The sequence below is a fragment of the Accipiter gentilis genome, chromosome 10 (assembly GCF_929443795.1).
Source record: "Accipiter gentilis chromosome 10, bAccGen1.1, whole genome shotgun sequence".
In the NCBI taxonomy this organism is placed as follows: domain Eukaryota; kingdom Metazoa; phylum Chordata; class Aves; order Accipitriformes; family Accipitridae; genus Astur; species Astur gentilis.
The window spans coordinates 22,620,065-22,644,133 of NC_064889.1; the positions used below are offsets into that span (position 1 = coordinate 22,620,065).

Consider the following 24,069-nt stretch of genomic DNA (forward strand, 5'->3'; position numbering starts at 1 on the left):
GTGCCAGTAGCTGCAGAAAGAAAATTGGAGATCCTTCTCAGCCTGCCAGCTCCTCCAGGCAGGGACAGGCTCTCATACTGCACATGCTGTCTGTCGAGCCCAGGTTTCCAGCAGAGCCTCAGTCCATGGATAAAGGAAGGGGGAAAATGCCTCATTTTCCTCATTTTTCTCAGGGAAGGATGCAGTGAACCCCTAAGCTGTGGAGGGGGCCAGCTGCTGTCCCAGTTACAAATAACCTTTGGAAAGACCAGACCTGCCTGAGCAGCCTGTGGTGTCCTGTGGCAGAAGGACAATTGCTCTGAAGGGTCCCTCTTCTGGCAGGGCAGCTGGGAAAGGGTAGGGAAGACTCCTTCTGCCAAAGGGTCTGCAATGTGACATTGACACCCAGAGAGTCCCTTCTTTAAAAAGCACAGCACGAGTTTTCCAAAATCATCCAGGTGATATATGAGAACAGTGTGTGCCAGACATACTCAAGGTTGGTGTTAAAGGACCAAGGGAGCACTTACTTCCTGAGGCAGCCATATGTATCCCGCTTATAGCCAATGTCTGTTAGCGGCTTGTGCATCAACACGAGGATGAAGCTTAAAGCCTTGCTGTTTGGCATAAGCCCACAAGCTGCCTTCCTCCTGCAGCATTTGCTCAGCACCTTCCAAAGAGTTTCTGACTTGGTTTCTCAGCTGGGGAATGAGAAGGGGTTTGTGTGTCTTGGCAGATACGATGCTGAAACACCTGAGAGCCATGGATGCCATGAAGAACTTCTCCGAGTTTCGCCAGGAGGCCAGCATGCTCCACTCACTGCAACACCCCTGCATCGTCTCCCTCATTGGCATCAGCATCCATCCTCTCTGCTTTGCCCTAGAGCTGGCCCCTCTGGGCAGCCTCACCACTGTGTTGTCTGAAAACTCCAAAGGTAAAAGCAGGGTCTCCCTCCTGGGAGAGCTCACTCTCCAAGTAATGGTAGTGACAAATGGTCAACAACATTTAAATTACTGCTTGATTTACTGAAGGGGATTTTTTTGCAGACTAGCGGAAGTGGGAGGGATGGAATTGCTCTTAAACTGTGCCTTTGGGAACCTAGTAAAAATTGATGCTCAGGATTTTCAAAACTACTTTGGAGACCTGGATTTTCAATTTCTCTGCAAATTAATAGGAAGTGCATCTCACTTCACAGTAATCCTGTGTTCTTCCCCCTGCAGATGGGTGTCTGGCACCCTAAATTCTCTCATAATTATCTGTATTTCTGTCACTGTCAAATGAACGACACTAATTCCAAGAGAGGTTGAGGCCATCCGACCCTCTTGGCACCTTGGCTTTGTGTCAGCTTTCAGTCAAATGCTAATTTTCACCAGAAGATTTAGGGGTCTAGAAGTGGAGGGGTTTAAAAAAAGAATCTAATAGAACTGTCAGACGTGTATAGTAACACGAACAGTGTCATTTCAAATCGTGGCATTGAGTGATGTTTTAAAAGGTTGTTATTGCTCTGGAGTTTAAAAGAAAAAGAGAAAGGGGAAAAAAAAAAAAGCAGTTACTGCAATTACAAGAACTGAAGACAGGCTGTTCCTTTGTGCCAGGGTCTTCCTTTGTGCCACTGGGACATATGCTGACACACAAAGTAGCATATCAGATTGTAACAGGCCTTGCCTACCTGCATAAAAAGAACATCATCTTCTGCGACCTGAAGTCAGACAATATTTTGGTGTGGTCCCTGGACATCAAAGAGCACATCAATATCAAACTCTCCGACTATGGAATCTCCCGGCAGTCATTCCACGAAGGTGCGCTTGGTGTGGAAGGCACACCAGGCTACCAAGCTCCTGAGATCAGGCCTCGCATAGTCTACGATGAGAAGGTAACTGTGGTGTATCCGTGGGCGCAGCCCCTGCGTGACAGTGGTGGGTGGCTGTCTTCATGCATGGGGCTGAATTCCCTTATACATGTATGGTGTGCAGCACTAGCTTTCCCACCAGAGCCTTCCTTGCTCTCCTCTCCACCCGCTAATGGAGGTTTGCCCTGGTTTTTTCTATCTGTTTCTGGCTCTAGGTTGACATGTTCTCATATGGGATGGTCCTGTATGAACTGCTGTCTGGTCAGCGGCCTGTCCTAGGACAACACCAGCTCCAGATTGCAAAGAAGCTGTCTAAAGGGATCCGTCCTGTTCTCGGGCAGCCAGAAGAGGTGCAGCTATATAGGATGCAGGCACTCATGATGGAGTGTTGGGACACTAAGCCAGAAAAGGTACAAGACAACCCCCATAACCAGTGTTTTCTGATCGTATAGCTACAGGGATCTGGCAGCTCACTCAGTACAGCGGAACAGCTCCATTGCCCATTTACCCCTCCTGCTGATACGGCGCAGAACTTCTGTTGACTTAAATGAGAGTTTTGTGAATGAAGCTATGGCAGATTGGTGGTCTTAGACATCTGTGGTTACATGAAGGTCCCTTGGTGTCAATGGCAGTTAAGCTATTGATTTCACCAGGGCGAGACATTACCCATAATTTCTAAAACCAGCTACAGTATCATGCTGTGACTGTAACTGCAAAGACTTCTAAAACCCCGAGATTATAAAAGGCAGTACGAGGAAGAAAAGTGTTCAAAGTACAAGAAAAAGATTATGCTGCGTTACATTTTTCATTAATTACAAGTTGGTGTTTCAGAGTTGCTGTCCTCCAAACAGTTGTCAGCTTGACTCACAAACAGCTAGACACTATCATGACAGTGTGTCAGCTTCCAAAATTCATACACCTGAAGAAATTAATCAATAAGATATGTAAGAGAAACACAGACCAAACCATGGAAGTACAGAAGAGGTTTGGCTTCAGTGTCTGGTGTATGGCGGATGCTAAGAACCAACCAGGTGGGATTTATAAGGAGAATTTGGTGTAGATTAGAGAAAGTAGCAGAAGCATTTATTAAAGAAGTCCTACTTCTTGGCTCTCTAGCTTTAATAAATAATGATTATTATTATTATTCTTTTATTCCGTCTGGACCTCCAGCTGTCCTTTGTGACATATGTCTTTCTCTTTCCCTTTCCCCACAGCGTCCACTGGCCATTTCTGTGGTAGGACAGATGAAAGATCCTACCTTTGCAACATTTATGTACCTGCTATCCTGTGGGAAACAGTCTTCCTTCTTCTGCTCTCAAGGACAGGAGTACACTGTGGTGTTCTGGGATGGGAAGGAAGACACCAGGTGAGATGGCTCACATTAGTAATTCTTTCTTCTCTTTTCTTTTTATGTAAAAATCCTTCAGCGTCTTCACTTATGCCTCTGGGAGGGAGGTAAAGAAGGTGAAAGTGAATTTGGGTGAATGCCAAGGATACGGTGAACACTGTTTTCCCAAACTCTTTTAATTGGGAACAGTGGTTGCTTTATAAAGGATATTTAATGAGCTTAACTCTGCTTCAGTTAATATGAGGAGAAGATTAGGGCAGTGTAATGATTCACACACACAGGATGAAGCATTTGCACATGAGAACAGACGTGTTCTGCCTTTCCTAATGAGGCCATTTAACACTAAACCTTTCCTAATTGAGACTGCAGTTCCATCTCTGTTCTGCAAAGCAATTAAGCACATGCTTAAATCCTATTGAAATCATCAGGAGTTAACCACATGCCTGAAGCTGTGTGTGCATCCAAGTGTATACTGCCAGTAAAATGCATGCTATACTGAATAGGCATGTGGTTTAAATGTTATTAAATTGTGACTGAGATGATGGTATTTTGCTCAGCCACATGTGACCCATGGCTAGTTAGGTTTATTTTTATGGATGTTACTGATTTTTATAGCCCCAATCTTATTTGGAAACATTCACAAACTGATCTGAATTTTATATTAATGTGTTCATTATTTGTAACCATTAACCTAATAGGAAAGGTACGTGATTTGTTCATGAATGATTTGCTTTGCTATTTGTGGTGCCTGGTCAGTCGTTCAGTGTAGACAGTATAATGATTCCTGCTAAAACTGGTGAAACACATGGGACTCACAGATGTATTTTGAATGCATGGATGTTGTCCAAATATTCACAGCAATATATCTCAGTGAATCTGCTTCCTGACTGGACAATCCACTTGCTGGAGACTGCTGAATAACAAATTACTTATATGTAACAGATTTCAGGATGTGTAAGTGCTTGTGCCACAGTTGGTAGAACATCTGGGGCTCACAGATGTGGTTGTGAATATCCAGTTATTGTTCAAACACCCAAACCCAGTAAACTTTCCCAAACCCCAAACAAACAAAACTGTTTTAGTTACAAAAATATTAATTAGTCATATTTATAAATTATTTTATCAGATTACAGATCTTTGCTCTTATTTGGAAGAATCACGCTCTTCTGTTTATATACTAGAATAAGTAATGAAGCCAGATAATACTGAGGCAGTGAACTTGGAGAATGAGCACATATTCTCTTGAGAACCTAATGGGCAAGATGGACTAAGACCTCCCAGCTATTAATTACTGCTATTCAGCTGGAGCTATTTGTCTCACAGCTGTATTATAGTAACAGACCATGTTAAGTTCTCCTAATCCATTTCCATGCAAAGTCAGATAGCTGAGTTTAAATTTTCACAGAAGCAGTTGTATGTCTGCCCCCTGAGGAAGAGCTGTGGCACATCTGTATTTCTCTTCCTTTACGAAGACTATTTGGAGAGGTGGAGAGCCTTGCAGCATCATCCACATCTAGACAGTCACGATACACCTTGGCCAAAAGTGCCGAGTGCCATCCTGTAGCAGTTTGCAGGCTGAATGTTGGCTATAGGAAATTGTTATTTGCTCCTTTCAGAAACTACACAGTGGTGAATCCAGAGAAAGGAGTCATAGAAGTGGAGAGGATGAGCTGCCCAGGAATGAAGCTATGCTGCCAACTAAAATTTCAGAATGCCCTCTGGGCTGCCACTGAGGTAAGTGTTGTCTGCACTTCAGTGCCCCACTCAAGAGGGGCCTTGTTAGAAGAGACAAAAATGAAGAGGAAGAGCCTATTAAATTAGTAAAGCTGAGAGTGTTTGAGACAATGAGCATCTCAGATGAGCAGTGTGACTGCATCTGCTGTCTCCGGGTGTATTGTTTCTACCTGTTACATAGCTGATATCTAGATCAAAATCGTGCCTCCTGGTGTTCAAAGCGATCGTGGGAACCTCGGCTTTCCAAGGCGAAACTCTCCAGATTGTAGCGTATCTGTACCCAGGGTTTCTTCTGGGAAATGGCCTTATCTGTAAGCGATAAAGGGAAGCAGTGAAAGAAACCATGCGTTTAAGGGTGGGGTTTTGAAAGAGGCCTGAGGGATTTGAAAGTTGGTGGGAAATGGGTACCCAAGTTTTGTGTTCACTGTGGAAAACTGTAGCTAAAAAGATAAGAGTGAGAGAGCATGGCTCATTTATCCCTCAGAGCCTCTGTCCGCCCATCAAAAAGGGCCGTGTTAAGTGTCAGCCAGTTCTGACACAATTGTTTGACACAAACCAAACAAAAAATAGCTGAGGCAAATTGAAACATTCCTGAAGTTCAGTGTTTCAGGGTGGGGCAAAAAGGCCACACTTGCTGAATAAATAATTTGTGTTGGTTAATTGTGTTGGTTAATTCACTCCACCCTAGTATGGATGCTGTAACTGAGTGAGAATATAGGTCTTTTCCCCTGTAGGAAAATAAGATAATTTGTCTCTTTTTGTTCCCAAATAGAGGTAAAGTTCAAATATTTCTATTTTTTTCATAAGAAGAAGTATAGAAAAATTAAAATTAAAAAATCTTAAAGCATTATATTTCCACCTTTTTGATCAAAATGAAATGTGTTGCTATTTCCCAAACTGGGTGCTCTGTCAGTTTAGTAGATTTATGAGGTGTAGAGCAGGTGTAATTCCACATACAATGTAATACTAGTTTTCCTTGAATTCACATATTAATGCGGAATAACATACAATGTGTTTCAATTGTCCTGGCACATTTTGGATTTGTGCAGTCAGGGTTGTCAAATGATGCTTTAAGATGTTGTATTAAAACACCTACAGCAGTGATTTTGGTGGCTTTTGGATAGTGCATATATTGTCCACAGCTCATTCTGGGGAAGGCAGTACCTGCATTCTACCCACAGACAGGGCAAATGCTCTCCAGGGAAAACAAATTGAAATCCAGGCTTTGGCTCTGAAAAAAATACAAGTTAAAACTGGTTTTGGAACCAGTTTTATCTTGTTTGGGTATCAAAGTATGAAAAGCGTGGAAGATGAATGAAATGTATAGAATTTTATGTGCTCTTTTACAGGACCAGAAGATTTCTGTGTATGGATTGCAGGGCATGTGTCCTCTAAAGACTCCGCAGAAAGGTTTAGACACTCCTGCTACTGTGAGCTGCTTTCTAGTAATGCCTGTTGTCAAAAAGGTAAGGAGGAATGTAAAGGAAAAGGGGCATCAGTGAGACTAAGCCATCTGCTGCCAGGCCAAGCTGTCAGGGTTTGCATGGCTTGTCACTAGCTAGTGGTGAAGGACTTTGCAATGCCCAGGAACATTTTGGCAGTGTGAGGAGAAGGTTTCCAGGTCTTTGTGCCTCTGCCAGAAGACAGAAGTGTATGCAGGAGCCTGAGTCAGGGGACCAAAGCTGGCACCTCCAAGCCTGCTGGGAAAATAGTCAAAATAGATCAAATTCTTCTGCAAGGAAGTTTTCCAGCTGTGTTTCCACATCACTGGAAGGCAAGGTTTAGGCTGATCAAGCAAAGCAGAGAGGACATGAAACAATAATTAGAATAGAGATTTGTTAACTGCTAGTGCAGGACTTGGGTATATCCTAGCTCTTGTACCCACTCTTTTCTTGGTGTGTGTGCATGCTGTCATTTGTGTGCACAATCATCTTGAAATATTTCCTAGGCTCAGCCACATTTCTTTTTTTGGTTTCGAATGAGAACACTTAGATAATATAGCTCTTATGGGTAATACAGCTCTTACGGGTGATATGGTAGTTACTCTTACAGGTAATAACAGAAGTTATATGCTATCTGTTTAGTTCTGGAATTGCTAACATCCAGGTACTGGCAAGAGAAATCTGACATGACTGCCTATTGTGGGCTAGTTTTGGGAGATGTATAAAAACTGTTTTGGGCTAAATTGCCTCCAGTTTGCTTACAGCCACCTCAAGTAAAAACATATAATTATGTTCCAACATTATTGGTAGCTGTGTAGTTTTTGCGAATGCCAGCAGACTGGTATGTGTCTAAAAACTCAATATGGAGCAGCTCTCGGAGTGACAGTGGAGCTGTTTTGTACCAAATGCCTGTTCTGCATTATTGTCCGTTTCTGGCTCGTTTGCTTGGACTGGTGCATCGCTGCAAACTGAATCCGAAGCAGATGGTTAGTGTAAGGTGTACCGCTTCACTTCCAAAAATGTAAGTACAACTGAAGTAGGGCATAGATCTAAAATTGGCACAGGAATAAATTTCACCCACCAGGCGGCTGCATCTGTCGGCTTTCTTTGGCTCCCAGACCTGCAGCATTTCTCCACCGTGGAGTTTCATTTCTGATGTGTAGGGCAAATTTCCTTTTCATGCTGCCTGAGGTTTTGTCCAGGACAGTCGAACGAGTCTTTCACTTTCAGCTTTTCCACTGTCATACAGCTTGCAAAGCCATTCCTCAGGGGTTACGAGTGCCTTTATGTCTCCTGGTTTCTATTTTCAGTTTGTGGCTTGCCTAGAAAATGTCATAAATAATGCCAGGCCCTACAATAGTAATATTGAGTCTAGACACCTCCCTTCCTCCCCCGACCCTACCCAACCTTCCAGAAATCCACATCCCTTCGGCGCACTCCTTCTTAGTTTATTGGACTTACTTTTTCCTCTCTCCTTTCTGTGAATGAGTTTGGCAGTGAAATAGCCAGAGCAGCAGCCATAGGGATGTGCAGACCAGATTGGCAAGAAACTGAAACGGCCAGTTCTTCCAAAAAAGCTAAGTGGAAAGCTTACACTTGTCAAACTCACTGTACAGCGCAGTGAGCTGTATCGCAGTTATCACATAGTCATTATTGTCCAGCGGAGAAGAGAATTGCTTGCACTTCCCTGGGAAGAAAGCCTTTAACTGATGAGATGTGAGGAAACTTGCAGTCAGAGAATTGCCGAGGGATGTTGCTGGGAAGGGGAATTCTTTATGACTGCCTTGGGAAGTCTGATCCAAAAGAAATAGTTTCCAAAACTTGGTTTCTCATCCAAAGGAAGCATCATGGAAATTTAAAAGCAGCAGAGAGGGGCCCAGAATCCAAAACTCAGCCGCCAAGGAAAAGTCTTGTACAATTTAAGCTTTTTTGTTGCATGCTTTCTGTCAGCAATATCACTGGTTTGGGCAAACAATAAAATTTTCAGTAAATTCCCTTTCAGAAAAAAGCCAAACAAACAGGTTAAAAAAAGCAAAACAAGATGCTTTCTGAATTGGTTTGCAGCATTCTTACAAAAAGACGTTGAGGGAGAGAGAAATCTGAATGGGTGCAAGCCTCTGGCCTCTTGCAAAAACGTGGAACGCATGAAAACAAAAGCTGCATTTAAAGGCTGCAGCCTGCCATGGCGTTTGCTGCCAGCAGTGCCAGACCATGTGGGGAAGAGAGGAGGAGGTGACCGAGGCCGTGGTGTCGAGGGCTGTATTTTTTTTTAACCTGCTCACAGCAGCCAACCCGGCGGCTCTGAGCCTTGCAGTGTCCTCAGCTGCGAGGACAGGACGTCTGGAGCCAGCTCATCTCCTGCACATCACATACCGTCACAGCCCCGCTCAGAGGCCTTCCTCCCTGGCACAGCAGGACTTCTGGCAGGACGGAGACTTCAAATGCAGTTTTGTTGCTGTGTGTTTTTGTTGGCTCTTTGTGGAGCCCAAATGTTGAAAATGAATTCTGAGAAAGTTACTTAAGGTTTCTGGAGGCTGCTGCCCTGCCTGCCTTTGGTCACTGTTGTAATACCCTGATTCGGAGAGTTTTGCCTCGCTGCCTGGCTGCACCAGCACCTAATAAAGTCTGGCGAGCCGCTGGCACCCGTGGGTGGGTGGCCTTTGCCATAGTCTTCTGTGAAATGGGTCAGGTCACTCCCTCATCTCAGTCAGGCAAGGGATGGCAGGCTGAGGGCATTTCTCTGCTTTTGAGTTCCTACTCCTCATTTCTTAAACAGAGAGATAACAACAGTGGCTGGATACAGACAGGTCCCAACAGCCAAGCCCCAAAGCATAAAATATCTTCCAGATTTGCATCCACCATTGTGCTATTCCAGACAGGCTAGGATTTGGCAGAGTCAGTATTACTGGTAAAGCTGGGTGGGGATCACTGATGCAGCTTTGCCTGGTTATGGTGCCGATTGCTCAGTGCTGGGGAGATTTGGCCTATGGAACCCAAAGAGGAATCTGGATTCTGTTCTGTAGTAGCTGGTGCTAATCAAAGAAAGAAAAATATTTTTTGTGAAGACTATGCTTGGATAATTCAGCATTTTCAAATCAAATGAGATAAAATTATGGAGATCTCTAAAGACTTTAATAGTGTCCTGTGTCACACTAGGAACAGTTCAGGTTAACATACCCGTATTACAGTTAATTTCAGATGTTCCCATTTCAATTTAAATTTTCCATTTTTAGTAAGAAATACCTATTGTGCAGGGTCCTTTGGACTGAAAAAGTTGGACCATTTCCATCAATGTGGGCTGTTCTGCTTTGTTTTGTTCTGTTTTAAATAATTGAACTCCTTTCCAAAGAAGAAGTAACCCAAAACCCAGCTTGTGCAAAGCTTCGTGCCACGTTCCAACCTATCAATGCAACTCCCTGGCAAACCCATATCCAGGAGTCTTTGCGCCAGATCCACATGGCAGCGGGGACATGGCACCGAACACTGCAGGCCATTTGGGTTTCTTTTAATTAGTGGTTAGAGAATTGGGACTGGACTGAGTTAAAGTCCAAGTCCCATTTCACAACTTTCCACTTGCTTCCCTAGTTTTTCCCATTACAGTAAAATTCTGCTGTGATTTGGATTAGTCATATGGGCTCAGTATACTCATGGTTTTACTCATACTTTGTATGCAGATAGTGTCTTTTTGTCCAAGACTCTTAATGAGCCTTGGAAACAGTACTATCAATTAAACTAGTACTTACCTCTATGCTGTCTGCCCCTTGATATCTGGGAGCTATTCAAGATACTGATTTTGGCCTCTGCGGACTTAAGCAGTCTGGGGGCTATCTTCCAGGGCTGGCACAGCCAAGATCCCTGGAAGGGCACAGGCTTTCCCTTAATTTATGAGCAGCAAGGGGTGATGCCGAGTCCCCGTCCCATCTCGCAGAGGCAGGCAGCGTCGCTGGCGTCCCGGGCACGCCGGGAGGCAGGGCTTTCTGCCATGGCCGGACTGCGAAGGGGTGAGTCTGTGTCAGTTCAGCTGGCGGTGCTCTGTCTGGTTCTGTTCGTTTTGCTTTGCTTAGTCCGGCCAGATTGTAACAAAAGCAAAAGAGCCCTGGGCAAAGGGTCTTTTTTTAGAATTTATTGCTCCACGGGGAGGAAGTGGAAAGGCCTTTGAGGTAGGTATTGTTTTATCTGCTTCACAGATGGGAGAGTTTCTGGTACAGACCCGAGGTCATGGGGAGTTTTGTTCCCAAGAGATCCATTTCCCAGTGTGTTTAACAGCAATTTACACCACTGTGATGAGCTGGAGGAGTCAGAGATCCGTCAAGCCGTGGCCTTCTCACCGGCTCCTGTCCACGGGATGTGATGGTATCCATCGCAGCAGTGCTGCAGAGTGCAGCACCGGAGCTCGGTGTCAGCCATGGCTCCTGCAGCCAACCCATCTGTACGTTTAGGGGCAGGTTTTTAACTACCTGCAGAATTGTTCATGGCACCTTGGCAGCTGTTTTGCTGGACTGCTGCTGCTTCTGTGCCCTTTGCTGGTATGTCTCTGAGCTGCTAGGGATCCCAGACACAGAGCACGTCCCTGGGAGGAGTGGTGCTGTCAAAGCAGCAGACATCGGATGCAGAGCGATCACTGTATGCTCTTTTTTGCAAGAGGATTGCCTCCCCTTCTTTCAATTTTTACTGTATTTCTTCCATTCCTTTCCTACCTACACTGATAGCAATAGCTTTACTCCTTTTTGGAAATGAGCCGGGTTTCTACAGCTGGATTCTTAGGGTCATGATGGCTGTTTCTGAACATACTCCAGCTTGAATTTGTTAACCTTTGGGGCAGGCTGCCAGGTCCGTCTGTCCTCCCTTGCCAATAAAGAGAGAGGTAATACTGGGTGAGAGGAGTATGGCTCTGCAGCAGCTTCTATGTAATGACTTCTTTTTATGTTGCTGTTATCACTGAGTGATTTGGGGTAAGTTACTAGTGTACTTGCAGGATTGTGAGAGGCAGCCAGAGCCTCTGGGATTGAAAGCTCTCATATTGCAGAGAAGTGAAGAATCTGGATAGTGAATCTGCTTTCTTTCTTGCAGAACTCGTATGTGGTGCTGGCCGGCTTGTCGGATGGACTTGTAGCAGTGTTTTCAGTGTCCCAGGGCATCCCAGGGGACAGCTGCTCCTACCTGTGCTCCCACACAGCAAACAGGTCCAAATTCAATATTTCTGATGACGACCCCCGGCAGAACCCATACCCTGTGAAGGCCATGGAGATCACCAACAGCGGAGCAGAGGTCTGGTACAGCAACGGCCCCGGCATCCTCATCATAGACTGTGGCACAATGGAGATCAGCAGGAGGCTGGAGCCCTTCAGCCCGCCATCAGTGATCACATCCATCGCCTGCAACTCTGAGTGTCACGGGGAGGAGGTGGTGTGGTGTCTGGATGATATAAGCAACTTCCTGGTGATGTATCATGTTACCACTTACCAGCTCTGCGCGCGCTACTTCTGCGGAGACTGCAGTCCCCTCAGGGACATGTTTACAATCCAGCAACCTTCTGCAGCCATCCCAGCTACGGCACCTATAAACCACAAAGCGATGGAGAGTAACCCGCTGGTGGACATGAGCATTATCTACAGCCCGGAGGTTGGCACCCAGATACTAAACCACCAGGACTCGCTCACAGATTATTGCTCTGTCTCTTCCTACTCCTCCTCGCCTCCCAACAGGGTAACTCGATGCCCCTCCAGCCTACCCAGCTCACCTATGAGCTCTTCCAGTGCACCGCTCTCTACAGATTTTGAGGAGTCTGACAAATTTCATGAGCTGAAGACTTCCCTGGATCACGATGCTATGCCTGCAGGTGACAACATGCAGCATCTCCAAGCTGTCAAGATTCTTCCAGTAAAAGACCTCATATGGATCCCCAGGTAAGTGGGTCACTTGTCAAAGCAACTTTGTCAAAATCCCTCCTGGGCTGAATGTGGGATTAGTTCAGGCTAATTCAGGAGCTTTTGCATTCCCAGTATGGTTCACCTGGCTAGAAAATCAAGTTACCATTAAGAAATTTTGTTCCCAGTACAATGGTACATTGATTTTCTACTCCTTTTCAAAGATACCTAGTGCTGAGCAGAATGGTACGTCTAAGGTCCTGCCAGATTTCAGCAGAATGAGAAGGTGGGTGGTAAGACTCAAAGCCCTGTTTCCCCAGCTACTGAGGAAACAAAGAACAGCAGGCAGCTTCCTTGCTCAGACGCAACCCTGGCAAGTCCTGTTGCCTCCTGTTGAGCTGATGGAAGGCACTGGGAATCTGATTTTGTCTGTCACGGGGGCTCTTGCTGTAGTGGATTCAGGATGCCCTGCTGGCATTGCAGTGCCCCCTCCCCTGCAAAAGGTTGTGTAACTGCAGGAGGGATTGCAGCAGAGAGGATGGATATCCAGCATGGATCTTCCTCAGCTGTCAGCAGTCGCCAATGCTGAGTACATGTAACATCTCCCTCACTTCTCTTCTAGGAGAGGAGGGGATATTATCGTTATCGGACTGGAGAAGGAATCCGGCACCCAGCGGGGCAGAGTGATCGCTGTGCTGAAGGCTGGGGAACTGGCTCCCTACGGGTGAGGCTGACTGGGCAGTGCCCATCACACCAGTCTCCAGGAGCAGAAGGGGACTGGGTGACAGAGGGTAGTTCTGCAGGCTCTGGGGGCTCTTGGGAGCTTCCCTCTTGGCTTCCAGCAGCATCTGAGAAGTTCCCAGCCAGAGGAGACACATGGTTGCACATCCAGGCATGTGCATACTCTTACAGCACAACAGATGGTGAGGGGAGGGCACCACGACCATGGTCTGGTCTCCAAAAGCCACCAAGACCAAGTACCCCCATAATGAGACAGGCAGGACCGTCTTGCACAATGCGATAAACATCGGTCTAATCCTGCCTGGTGCTGACTCCCAGTGCTCTGAGGGCACCTGACAGAAGAGCGGTAGAGCTTGGCAGACTCAGGCCCTGCGCTAAGAACAAGAGGTGTATTTATGCAGAGTGCAGTGCTTGTCTGTGGCTGCATTCACGTGGCTCAGGTTGACGTTCTGGCTCTAAATGAGCACCTTTGTGCTGTTGGCAGTGACGGGCCGGGGGAAGGCTCCTGGAGCACAGGGGAGAGCGGTTATATGCATTAATTTAAAATGTTTCATACAGTGAATGGGAGTCCAGGTAAATAAATAGCTGCTAGAGAGATGGGGGTGTTCCTGCTGATCACTTAAATACCAGTCTGGGATTGTACTATTTATGTCCAAACAAATGGAGGTTAAGCAGTGCTAAGGATTATAAATCATCATTTATTACCACTGGGCAAATACAACAAGAGATCAAAGTGCTCCTGCCATTCCCTCTACTTGTGAACTGAGTGTCTTTACTAGTTAGTTGGGAGTGGAGTATTCTCTTTATTGTTCACAGATACTTTCAGGTTGATTTTGCTTTACCCAAATTAAGTGTGGAATTACGGCAAAGTGACGCTGCCATCTCAGACTTGTCCTGCTTTGCTGCTGTGCAGCCTGGCTGGTTCAGGCACAGTGGCCGTTGACTCGCCCTGTTTTAAGAGCAGGATAAAGACCAATAGATAGTGCCTGCCTCCTCTAAGCTTTTCCAAGTGCAGAGCAGGGTAGGGTGGTGAGGGAAGGGAGGTGGCTTCTTAGGGACAGTTTGTGATAAAAACCAGCTGCCAAGAACAGCCCTTGTTGCAAGTGCTCCCCATCTAGGGGCCCTTCTGGGGAAACAATTTGGGGCTGGTCTTCCCCCATCTGCTATCAGAGCGGTAGAAAGAGCCCCGCAAGGGCTGGACTCCTGTCCCTTGAACCCTGCAAGGACAAAAATGTCATCTGCCTGGCCCCCTCCCTCTGGGGTATCTGCAGGGCCAGCTTCAACTACTGTTGTTTGATCAGGTAATGTGCTCAGAGACCATGAAGGGAAGCACATGCAACATGACGCTGTCATGCAGACGTCTCCTACACGAACTTTGCGGATCCCTGGGCTGTTGCCATAGCCATGCCTGCTGGTCTGGACTCAGGGCTCATACCCTGAGCTGGCAGAGCTGGGCTCCATCCCACTTCCACACTGTATTTCAGGCTGCGGAAGCTCTTGGCAGCCTGTTAGCTGTGTCATAATGGAGCTGTTTTGAAAATGCCCAGCTGGCAGCAGGCAAAAGAGTCTGTGGATTTAGCAAATCAGGAGATTAACAGCAACTTCAAAACGTCACAGCGGACTTAAGCACCCACCTGCATGTTTAGGCACCTGAATCCCTTTAAAAAATCTTTTCCCATGTCACTGAGCCACTTGCTTTTGCCATGACATAGTTTCTGATCCCTCTTTTTGTTATGTTCTCCTTTCTCAAGGATTTGCAGCTTATAAAAAGAGATTCGGTAGCTGGAAAGGAAAGCTTGTGAGTCAGTGCCTCCCAGATGAGCAACAGTGTGCTGTGTTAGCAGAGCTGCTCTCCGCTGTAATGCCCTTCTCTGCTCTGTTCTTCTTTTCCCAGGACGCTGGTGGATGCTGCTCTCATAGCAAAGGACACAGTTGTGTGCTGCTTTGAGAATGAAAACATGGAGTGGTGCCTGGCTGTCTGGAGGGGCTGGAGTGCCAGAGACTTTGACGTTTTCTACCAGGCCTACGAAGAGCTGGGAAGGCTTGAAACCTGCATGCGAAAAAGAAGGTAGTGCTTGTGGTGCTGGGAACTGAGGCTTGACAAAAGATGGAAGCGTCCTGTTCTGAGCACGCCTGGACTCCCTGACACAGCCCTGGAGAGGGAGGGGATGAGGGGTGCGTGGGGGGAGTGTGTGTCTGGTTTGCTGCTAATGAGCGCTGGTGGGGTTCCCATGGCTGGAGCCCTATCGGGGCTTTCGGGGACTGAAGAAACTGGTGTGAGCAGGGCAGGGACGAGCCTGGGAGCTGGGCTCTCTCTCCGCTCTCTTGCTCCATCACATGCTCCCCTGCAGTAGTCGAGAGCAGAAGGTGGAGGTGGCTGCAGGTCTGTTCATGCCTCTGTTTCCAGTTTCTTCTTCCCCATTTTAAATTCCTTCCTCACCTCCAGCATGCCCTGGCTGCTGCTGCTGCTTTTATAGTGTATATTGTCAGCCGGGAGAGCTCTATTGACCTCAGCGGGCTCTTTCCTGGGAGCCTGAGCACGTTATAGTCCTCATTGCCTGCTGGCCGGTGGTGCGGTTCACTGTGGACTAATCCATCCTGCTCCCGGGGGAAATGCATCCGCTGGAAGCCCTGCGCTGTGGGGCTGCTATCCACATCCCTGCAAGTTTGTTAGAGGCTACTTCAGGTGTAGCCTGTTGTGACTGCTGTGTAGAGACATCCAGGTGTAAGAACCAGCAATAAGCTTTGGCTGGCCACTGCATTTCTGGTTCCTAAAAGCTATTGTGGTACAGCATTACTGTGAGAGAGCCTAAAATAATCTGCCAATAATACTGCACAATATCTCAGTGAGTGAGTGAGCTATTTAATTGCACTGTTGCAAAGCCACTTGTAAATAGAGCTGATTGATTGATACAAAGCAAAGCCAGTCGGTTTGACAGATACTTCCTGGTGTAAGAGAAGGGAGCCCTGTGACCAGCGAGGTTTATAAACTGTCTGCTCCACTCCTCTTCCTCTTGGTAAATGCACTCTGGAGTGTCAGGAACACAATAAGCTTAATTTGCCTGTGTATCTGTGCAGCTTCTGCTCACCACAGCTTTTATTTTATCTTCATTAGTGGCCTGGGATGATGTATTGGCTCTGAATATAATTGCACTTAGTTATCCCAAGCACGTACAGCAGTGTAAAAAGTGAGCCTGGCTAAGCACCCTGTAAAAAGGTGTACAGTTCAAATTTTGGACCTTTTTTTTTCTATCCCAAGAAACTTGTGTGAGCATCGGCAAGGCTGGCCAAGGCCGAATGGGCAGGTTAACCCTCTGGTTCACATTTCTGTTGCAGGCTGCTAAAATATCCTTCTTCAGAAATAGAATGTATCTTAAAATAAACAGATTCCTCCCCACAATGACACTGCATTGGTGGTGCTTTTTATTGGCAACCCATGCCTGTATGCAGGGTGTTGGGTGTTTGGGGTTTGCAGCATCTGATTAAAATGCTTGTCCTCCTGATGGGCATGGCCTGCATCGGGTTTACAAGTACAGTCTGTCTCCTTACCCGGCCTTACCTGTTTCCGTCCCCCTGCGGCTCCTGTGGCAGCACCACTGCGCCCTGGTTTGCTCTCCCTGGCCAGGACAAGCTCTGCTGCCTGTTGTCTCGGCCATGGGAAGGGGTGGCTCAGCCCTTCACTGCTACTGCCATTTGACAGGCATTTTCACAGCTGCCCGGAGAGTTTATCCTGACTCAAGCTTAGCTGTGAAATAGCTGTATCTGTGTCAGGGCTAATTAACTGCATTTCCCTGAAACTGTGTCACCTACTTCCCGTCCTGCTGCATCGCCCAAAGCAGCACGTGCCTGCCCACACACCCATCACCTGAGTTGGGGTTTAACCATCCCACAGGCGCCTTCTCTGGGTGCCAGACCCCTTTTACATGCGTGTGCTATTTTGTGATCCTTGAAGCCCCAGCAGGGGCTATAAAACAGCTTGTACCATCATTCAGCCTTGCAGATTTTTTTTGAGAAAACACTATCTGGAAGAGCCACAGCAGCTCTTTGTCATCCCTCTCGAGCAGAATATCTTGCTCACCGTGCTCCTTCCAAAGCCAGCGTGGGGCTGTGCCCCCTGCGGGCTCCCCAGCACCCACAGAGGTCAGCCAGAGCCTCTCCCAAATCTTCAGTGGGCACCAGCTGAGGCCCCGCCACAAAAGGGGCTTTGTTCTGCTTGTGCCGGGATTGCACACAGCCATTGCGCGCACCCTCCTCCAGACGCACCGAAACATCCCTGCGCCAAAAACCCTGCCGCCACTGTCACTAGCTGGGTCGGGATGGTCAGGGAAGAGGGGGTGGGAGAGAAGCAAATGTCGCTGCGTGGTGGCATGAGAGGTCCCTGCCCCAGGGACAGGAGTGTGCCCTGAAACCTCCTGGGAATGGGGTCGGTTCCCAAAAGCAACTGAAAGCCTGAATGCTGCTACCCTGGAAGCAGGACAAAATCCCTCCCCTTCAGCAAACCTGAAACCTTGTTAACACAAGGCTCCATTAAGTAAGCAACACACATGCTGCAGGAATAAATCCCTGGGGGCAAAAATAAACAGAAATTAAAAACAAAAATCAAAAAAAACCCCCACCAGTTCAGACAGTTTCATTGAGATTTCAATGTTCATTCCCAACCCTCTCACCAGCAAAACCTGTTCTGCTCCTGGACGGACTGATGGCAGGTACGAGGGAGGGGTGTCATCCATCCCGCTGTCATCCGTGCCTGGGGAAAGGGCTGGGGTCAAGGCCAAAGGCAGGAAAAGCCCCCAAAACCCAGAAGCAAGGGGCTGCCTGAACCCCAGATGCTGGTGATTAAAATCCCCACTAGCGGCACTTGGCCCGGGGTAGCTGTGTATATCACAGTCCTCACTATTTTATTTCAGCTTCTAAAAATAAGCCTGAGCAGGGGCCTTGGGGGTGTGTGTGTATCCCTTCAGCTGACCGAGGAGAGAGGAGAAAGCAGCTTAGTTTTATTTTGCCAGTGAGGTCCTCCCCAGCCTGTCTTGGAGCAGCAGGAGCACACGGAAAGGGCTCGGTGCTGGGAGGGAAATGGATGCTCTCAGATGAGATTAACCCCCCGCACTGGCAGTGGGAGGGAGGCGGGTGCCGACGGCGTTACTCACCAAGGAGCAGCGAGATGCACAGGACCCGCTGCTACTGGGATTAACTGAGCTGGCGGCCGCGCCGGAGCTCCCACTCAGCCACGGCTGCCCAAACCCCCAGTCGGCGAGCAGGGAGCACCCCTGGGTTCTTCCCTGAAGTGCTCAGCTGTCCTTGACCTGCTTTAAAAGAAATAAAAATAATTACCATCTGGACAGTGATTACTAGTTCTGGTTTTGGCTGTTTCTGTGCTGGCATCGGTGCGGTGAGCGGGCTGCAGGGTCAGGCCCTGGAACAGAGAACGATTGCTGTACCCAATACTTGGCTCCCAGTAGAGCTCAGGGCAAAGCTTGAATGTTTGGGGGGGAGGCATGATGGATGCAAACTGCTGGTTGTACCCCTCCTCCGAGGCCCCATGTACTAGTGCTTGCTCAGGGCATTTTGCGGACCCAGCACAACCCCCCTTAGCACTGTGGGCACACCGACCCTGCCAGCCCCGGGCTGTCCAACAGGGTCCTCAGTGTGCAGGAAAATGGGACAACATTAAAGCTAATTCTACTAGAAAAATGAAGGAAGGGCCAGTTCTTTGTCCCGTTGCTCACATTGCCCTGGGCAGCAGTGCAGGATTGGGCCCAAACCTCTGCAACAGCTCCCAGAGCACCCCGGTCCCATCCCGCTGCTCAAGGACCCAGCTGATGGGATTGCACCCTTTGGGTCTCGTCACTGGACACATCCCTCTGGCTAATCCAGGCATTGCCTTGCAAAGAAAGCCATGGAAAGGACAATTTAACAGTATTAAATTTTTCTCCAGTCCTGGTTGGATAAAATAACCTTGGCAGAAAATAGGTGCCCTGCACCTGGGGCTGATGCTGCCACGGCACCCGAAAGCGGCAGCTCTGCAGAAGCCGGGATGCTCCAGAGACTGGGAATGGCAGCTGGGCATCAGACAGCAGGATAGGAAAGATGGCAAATCCAATTATATTTTCTAACCTTGCAGCGTGATTAGAAACTAAAAGCAGGACTTTATTTTCCCCATCCCTTGAGCAGACCAGCTCTTCTGCAGCGGCTCCCCCAGCCAGCGTCTGGCAGCGTGGGCAGGGCTTGAGCTGGCCAGAGTGGCGAAGGCGTGGGGGGCTGCTGCCCAGGCTGGTTCCTGTTCCCCTTCACTTGTGCCATGACACCATGCTGCTGCCAAAAACCAGCACGAGCATTAAAACACCCTGCGATCACTCCTGCCTGATGGCCCGGGCAGCTCTTCGTGCTTTGGAGCCTTAAAAACTCCATTTTCAGCTACATTTTTCTGACAGCTGGGTAATTCAAATGTTTTCTTCCCTGCTCTGTTACCTTCGACATGTGGGAAAAAACCCGCTAATTTAATATATTAGAGTAAAAGCCACCTCTTGTGCCCCAGTGACAAGGATGGGGGCAGGTGGGCATTTACACACCAGCTGGATGATTCTCCATCCCACACCGCACCAAGGGCTCTTGGCTTCAGCATAAGGAAAAATAAGGTGATTTTTAAGGGACGTGGGGAAAGGGGCAGTGCTGGCTGCTTTGTATTCTGCTACCAAAAGGACAGAGGAAATTAGTTTTCTTTAAGCAAACTTTAAAGGACAGGAAATATTGTGGCTATTTCAGGCTGCCAGCCTGTCCTCAGCTTACCCCGGGCCCATGGCGATGGGACGGGCAGCACCGTTGGGCTTCAGTGGCTTAACCGGCACTGTAGCCCCTGGCTTTTGTTTTCCTGTAGGCAGGAGAAGGCTGCTGCTCTGCCAGGGTGGGTGGCTACTGTTTGCCACCAATGTCTAACAAAAATGACACCAAGATTTAAAAAAACTCCAAACCACAGAACCCCTCGGAAAGCCCCGCTCCCAAAGAGCTCAGCTGGGTTTACACAGCCCGGTCCCTCTCTCTCTCCCAGCCCACCACTTGTGCCCCCAGGAAGATGCTTCTCTCCACCTGTGCTGAGCTCTTCCCTGATTTTTTTTTTTTAATTCCCCAGCTCTTTTTGTGCTTTTTTGTTTACAGCAGCACCTCATCAGGCCCCTCCGAGCTTTGGGTCCCACTGATTTCTCCTTCATGCCAAGCTGTGACCCTCCCGCTCCTTCCCCTGCCAGCGCCGGCAGAGTCCCGGCGTGGAGCCGGCTCGCACGGTGCCACCGTCCCAGTGCCACGGAGCCCCAGCTGGCCCCGGCGGCGTGCCGTGACCGTCACGCTTCCCCTCCGCCTGCTCCCTGGCCAGAGCAGCTCCGGGGCTGAGCCTTCGTTAGACGTGTGCGGTGCCCGCGGCCCGTGAACCGGGCAAGTTCTCCTCCACCCTGAGAGTGCTGGGGGCTGGATGGAGGGATGGGAGTTTGGAGGGATAGATGGGGAGGATGGAAGTTTGGAGGCGTGGGGGGAATGGAGGTTTGGAGGGATGCAGAGATGGAGGGATGGCAGCTTGTAGGGATGGAGGGATAGAAGTTTGGAGGGATGGAAGTGGCTTTGGTGACACACAGACACAGGGAGCTGGAGGGGTGGGCAGGGAGCTCAGGGCCGGGACCCCATCAGGGCTCTGCCCCCATCCACTGCCTGTTCCCTGTGCAATCGCACAAGTGCATCCCTCCGAGTGCTGCGTTTCAGCGGGGCGTGAGAGCACCCTTCAGTGTCCGTTGCTGCTTTTATCAAAAAAGGGCTGGCTGCTGCAGTCTGCCATGGGCTTTGCAGGGAGCAGGAGGAGCTCAGCACCCCACGTACCTCTGGGAGACTAACCTGTGCCACGCGTTTGCCCCTTCCTTCTCCGTTTTCCTTCTCAAAAATTATAAAGCACCGTCCTATTCAGAGGATTAGGCAAGGAGAACAAGGCCCCCAAATAATGTCCTTTGGCCACCGTGGCCTGGCCGCATTTGGCAGAGGGGGCACCATGCACCGCTGCCGTTCCCAGCCGAACCTGCTGTCCCTGGCTGCGGGTCCCCATTCACCCCCGAGGGCCCTACACTGGGACGCGATGGCTGAAAGGAGCATTAAGGTGGCCGCATCCTGCCACAGGGCCCCGCTCCCTGTGGAAAATATAATGTGTTGGAGGCTCCTCTATAAAATTTAGTCCCATTTCTCCCCCCCCCCCCGCTCTGTTTTTTGAGAATAGGGTCTTTTACACAGCATGTCTGAGGAAGGTGTTTTGCAGGGTGGAAAGCCCCCTGCCAGTCACTGGTGGGTGCTGAGAGGTCTGGCTGGGGGTCCTGGCTCCGGGGCTAAGCCCCAATGCCATCACCCCGGGGCCTGGTTATTGGTCTGGTGGTGATTCGGGCTGGTTTCTGCACTATTAAACACTTCGTTGCAATCATCCGTCCCTAATAAACCTTCCTCTGGGGCTGTGTTGGTCTGACCTCTGCAAAAGGGAGTTTCCCTTTGATTTCCACCACGCTGATGCTCTACCCCTCACGGCTGCAGCAAGCAGGGCCCCATGTGAGAACAGAACTTTTTAAATTGTGCCAAATTTTTCCAAACAACTAAACCTCCCTGGTCTCCTTGGGCAAACACTGCCCAGCTCCTTGTTTCTACCTGGCTTCTGATGTCGTGGGAAGCAGCAGCAGCCATCAGTCAGCTCCGCACACGCACCACAGCTTGCAGGGTGGCGGAAAACAATCATGGTGTGAAAACCAGCTCAGCTTCGCCTGAAAACTGCCCCGAGAGCTTCAACTGAACCCAGGAGCGGAGAAATCCCCCAGGAGAGTCGCGGCGGGGAGCAGGGCCAGGCTCTGGAGGTACCCGAGCATCGCTGCTGCCCTTGCTTCCATGTCCAGGGGCAGCACATATCCATCCCTGCTACCCTCCTGTCCCCCAGAATAAACCCAAAGGGAAGCCAAACCCCAAAGGTCCCACTGCACCAAGGGCTGGGGCAGCTCCTGCGCAGGCTCCTGACATGGCTCGCGGCTGCTCAGAGAAAAAGCAATTAAAAAAATGCAATTTTTTTTTAAAAAAAAGTCCTTCCCACTGAGGGTCAACACTTCAAACCACCGGTTGCATTTGGACATTAATTACCTTCACTGTGTGGGGACGCTGCAGCCTGGATGAGAGCCGGGCAGGATGGGGATTGGGATGAAGATGGGCATGAGGCCAGGAATGGAGTTGCAGATGAGAATGGGGATTGGGATGAGGATGAGGATGGGGCCAGGGATGGGGATGGGGGCCGAGCTCACCTGGGGCAGGTGTTCAGCACCAGGGGAATCACAGCAGAGTGGGTTTTGGCAGTGGGCAGCCGGCCAGGGCGCATACATACCCCGCAAGGCTGCAGGTCTGCGGCAATTTGGGTTCCCCAGGGCCATTGGGGTCCTGCTCTGCCGCCTAGAACCACGCCGGCTCTATCTTTCATTTTCGAACCGCTGCCCACAGAGCCAATGCCAGCGAAGCAAACAGCCTTTATCTGCTCCGTATCGCAGCGCATTTGCTTTGGAAGTTTGTTTTATTGCGGAATTACTTTAAACTGTGCCCTTTGTATGAGCCCTTTTATTGAAAAGTCAACAAAGTACAAAGGTGGTGTTATTTTTTTTGGTCTTCCTTTGCTAAAACAGTCAGCGAGCAGTGTAGCAGGACCCAGGCAAAGTCCTCCCAGCACCCCCAGCTGCACAGTGGGGACCCCCGATTCCCAAGACACTGGAGACCAGCACGCTGGAAATGCTGGAATCGAGTCAGGTCAATTAAAGTTGAGGTTTTTATTGAATTAAAGTGTGAAAGTAAATACAGCCAGCCCAGTATTCAGTCTGTTATTTTTTTGATGTTAATTCAATTTTTTTCACCCTGCTCATAAACGTGATTTAAAAGGTGGCAGAGATTCCTGGCCTGGAGGAGAGCCGGGAGATGGGTTTTGGAGCTTGGAAAGGAGGCGGATGGGTTTCTTGCACCTGGGAAAGCGTCTGCAGCAGTTTGGACGTGAGGAATAAAAGTGCTTCTGGCAGCAGCTGCCAGGTGAAATCCAGTGAAGCAGTCGGGGAAGGAAACCTCAGGGGATGCGGCTGCACTACAGCTCACCGTGCCTTGGCTGGGGACTCTAGGATGTCTCCAAGGCTGCCCATGCCCCACGGAGGAGATGGCCTTTGAGCTCCAACTGGGACCAAATAAACCCGACTTTGCTCCAGTCAGTGCAATAATTCATGTTGAGAGAGTCCAGACCTCGGTACAAGAACATTTGTTTAAAATTGGCCCTAAGGCAGGCAGTGTCCCACCAGCCCAGAAATCGCCACGTCCCAGAGCAGAGGAGGAGGAACCCAGTGGGACCTGGAAGCATCTGCCCCAGGCAAGGAGCTAACCTGCTCTCCATTTCTAATGCCTCTGAAAGATTTTTCTTTCCAAAAAGCTCTGGAGTGAGGCTGGCTGTGAGAGTGGAGTATTTTTAGCAAGTATTCATGCGAAACGACTTAGGCTAATAATTTGCAATGTAAAGTTACAGCTTCGACAAAAACTCAGACTAAGCAGATTTGGGGTCAGCGGGACTTTCTTGCTGATTTTGCTGAAAGGAACCGCACAGCCAGGTCCAGTGAAGCTGTGTGGAGGCTGGAGCTGGTCACTGACTTTTCAGGGCAATAAAACCCCACTGTGCCTAAAGGACTGAAACTTGAAATCCTTCCACAGACTGTGACTCTGCAAAGTTACATATAAACGTTTAACCTGTAAATAGCCGCATGGAGCATGACCGTCACTGAACATACCGCGCTACCTTTCCCGCACCCGCGCCTTCCCCGTCTCCTTTGCTTCTTTCCACCATCATTGATCCTTGAGCAAAGAAACAAGCTGCTGGTAGTGCTTTTAGAAACCAGCAGTAATAAATCCAGCTCTCCCGCTCGTTGCCTCACCGTGAAGTCTCACATGCAATTTAACTCCAGCATCTGATGCGTTCATGAACAAAGAGCCAAGCGCAGCCTCAAGACCCCCCACCTCGAGGCTCACAGGGAATTTTGGCTGTTCCCCCTGACAGCCCATGGGACAACCCCATGGGCTCTCCAATCCACCCCA

At 48.9% G+C, this 24,069-nt stretch overlaps 1 protein-coding gene across 3 annotated transcripts in view; it reads left to right on the forward strand.

The window, feature by feature from the left end:
* LRRK1 (leucine rich repeat kinase 1) overlaps positions 1-17,544 on the forward strand; it is an 83,514-nt gene extending 65,970 nt beyond the window's left edge. For 2 of the 3 annotated variants that reach the window (XM_049811681.1, XM_049811679.1), the window contains 9 exons: positions 713-910; positions 1,572-1,849; positions 2,041-2,235; positions 3,040-3,191; positions 4,790-4,907; positions 6,257-6,373; positions 11,420-12,255; positions 12,839-12,940; positions 14,852-17,543. In XM_049811681.1, the coding sequence (XP_049667638.1) occupies positions 713-910; positions 1,572-1,849; positions 2,041-2,235; positions 3,040-3,191; positions 4,790-4,907; positions 6,257-6,373; positions 11,420-12,255; positions 12,839-12,940; positions 14,852-15,029 (2,174 nt within the window). In that variant the 3' untranslated portion in view covers positions 15,030-17,543. Of the gene's footprint in view, positions 1-712; positions 911-1,571; positions 1,850-2,040; positions 2,236-3,039; positions 3,192-4,789; positions 4,908-6,256; positions 6,374-11,419; positions 12,256-12,838; positions 12,941-14,851 lie in introns of all 3 variants that reach the window. The other variant, XM_049811678.1, reaches the window with a different exon arrangement.
* Positions 17,545-24,069: the final 6,525 nt, after the last annotated feature.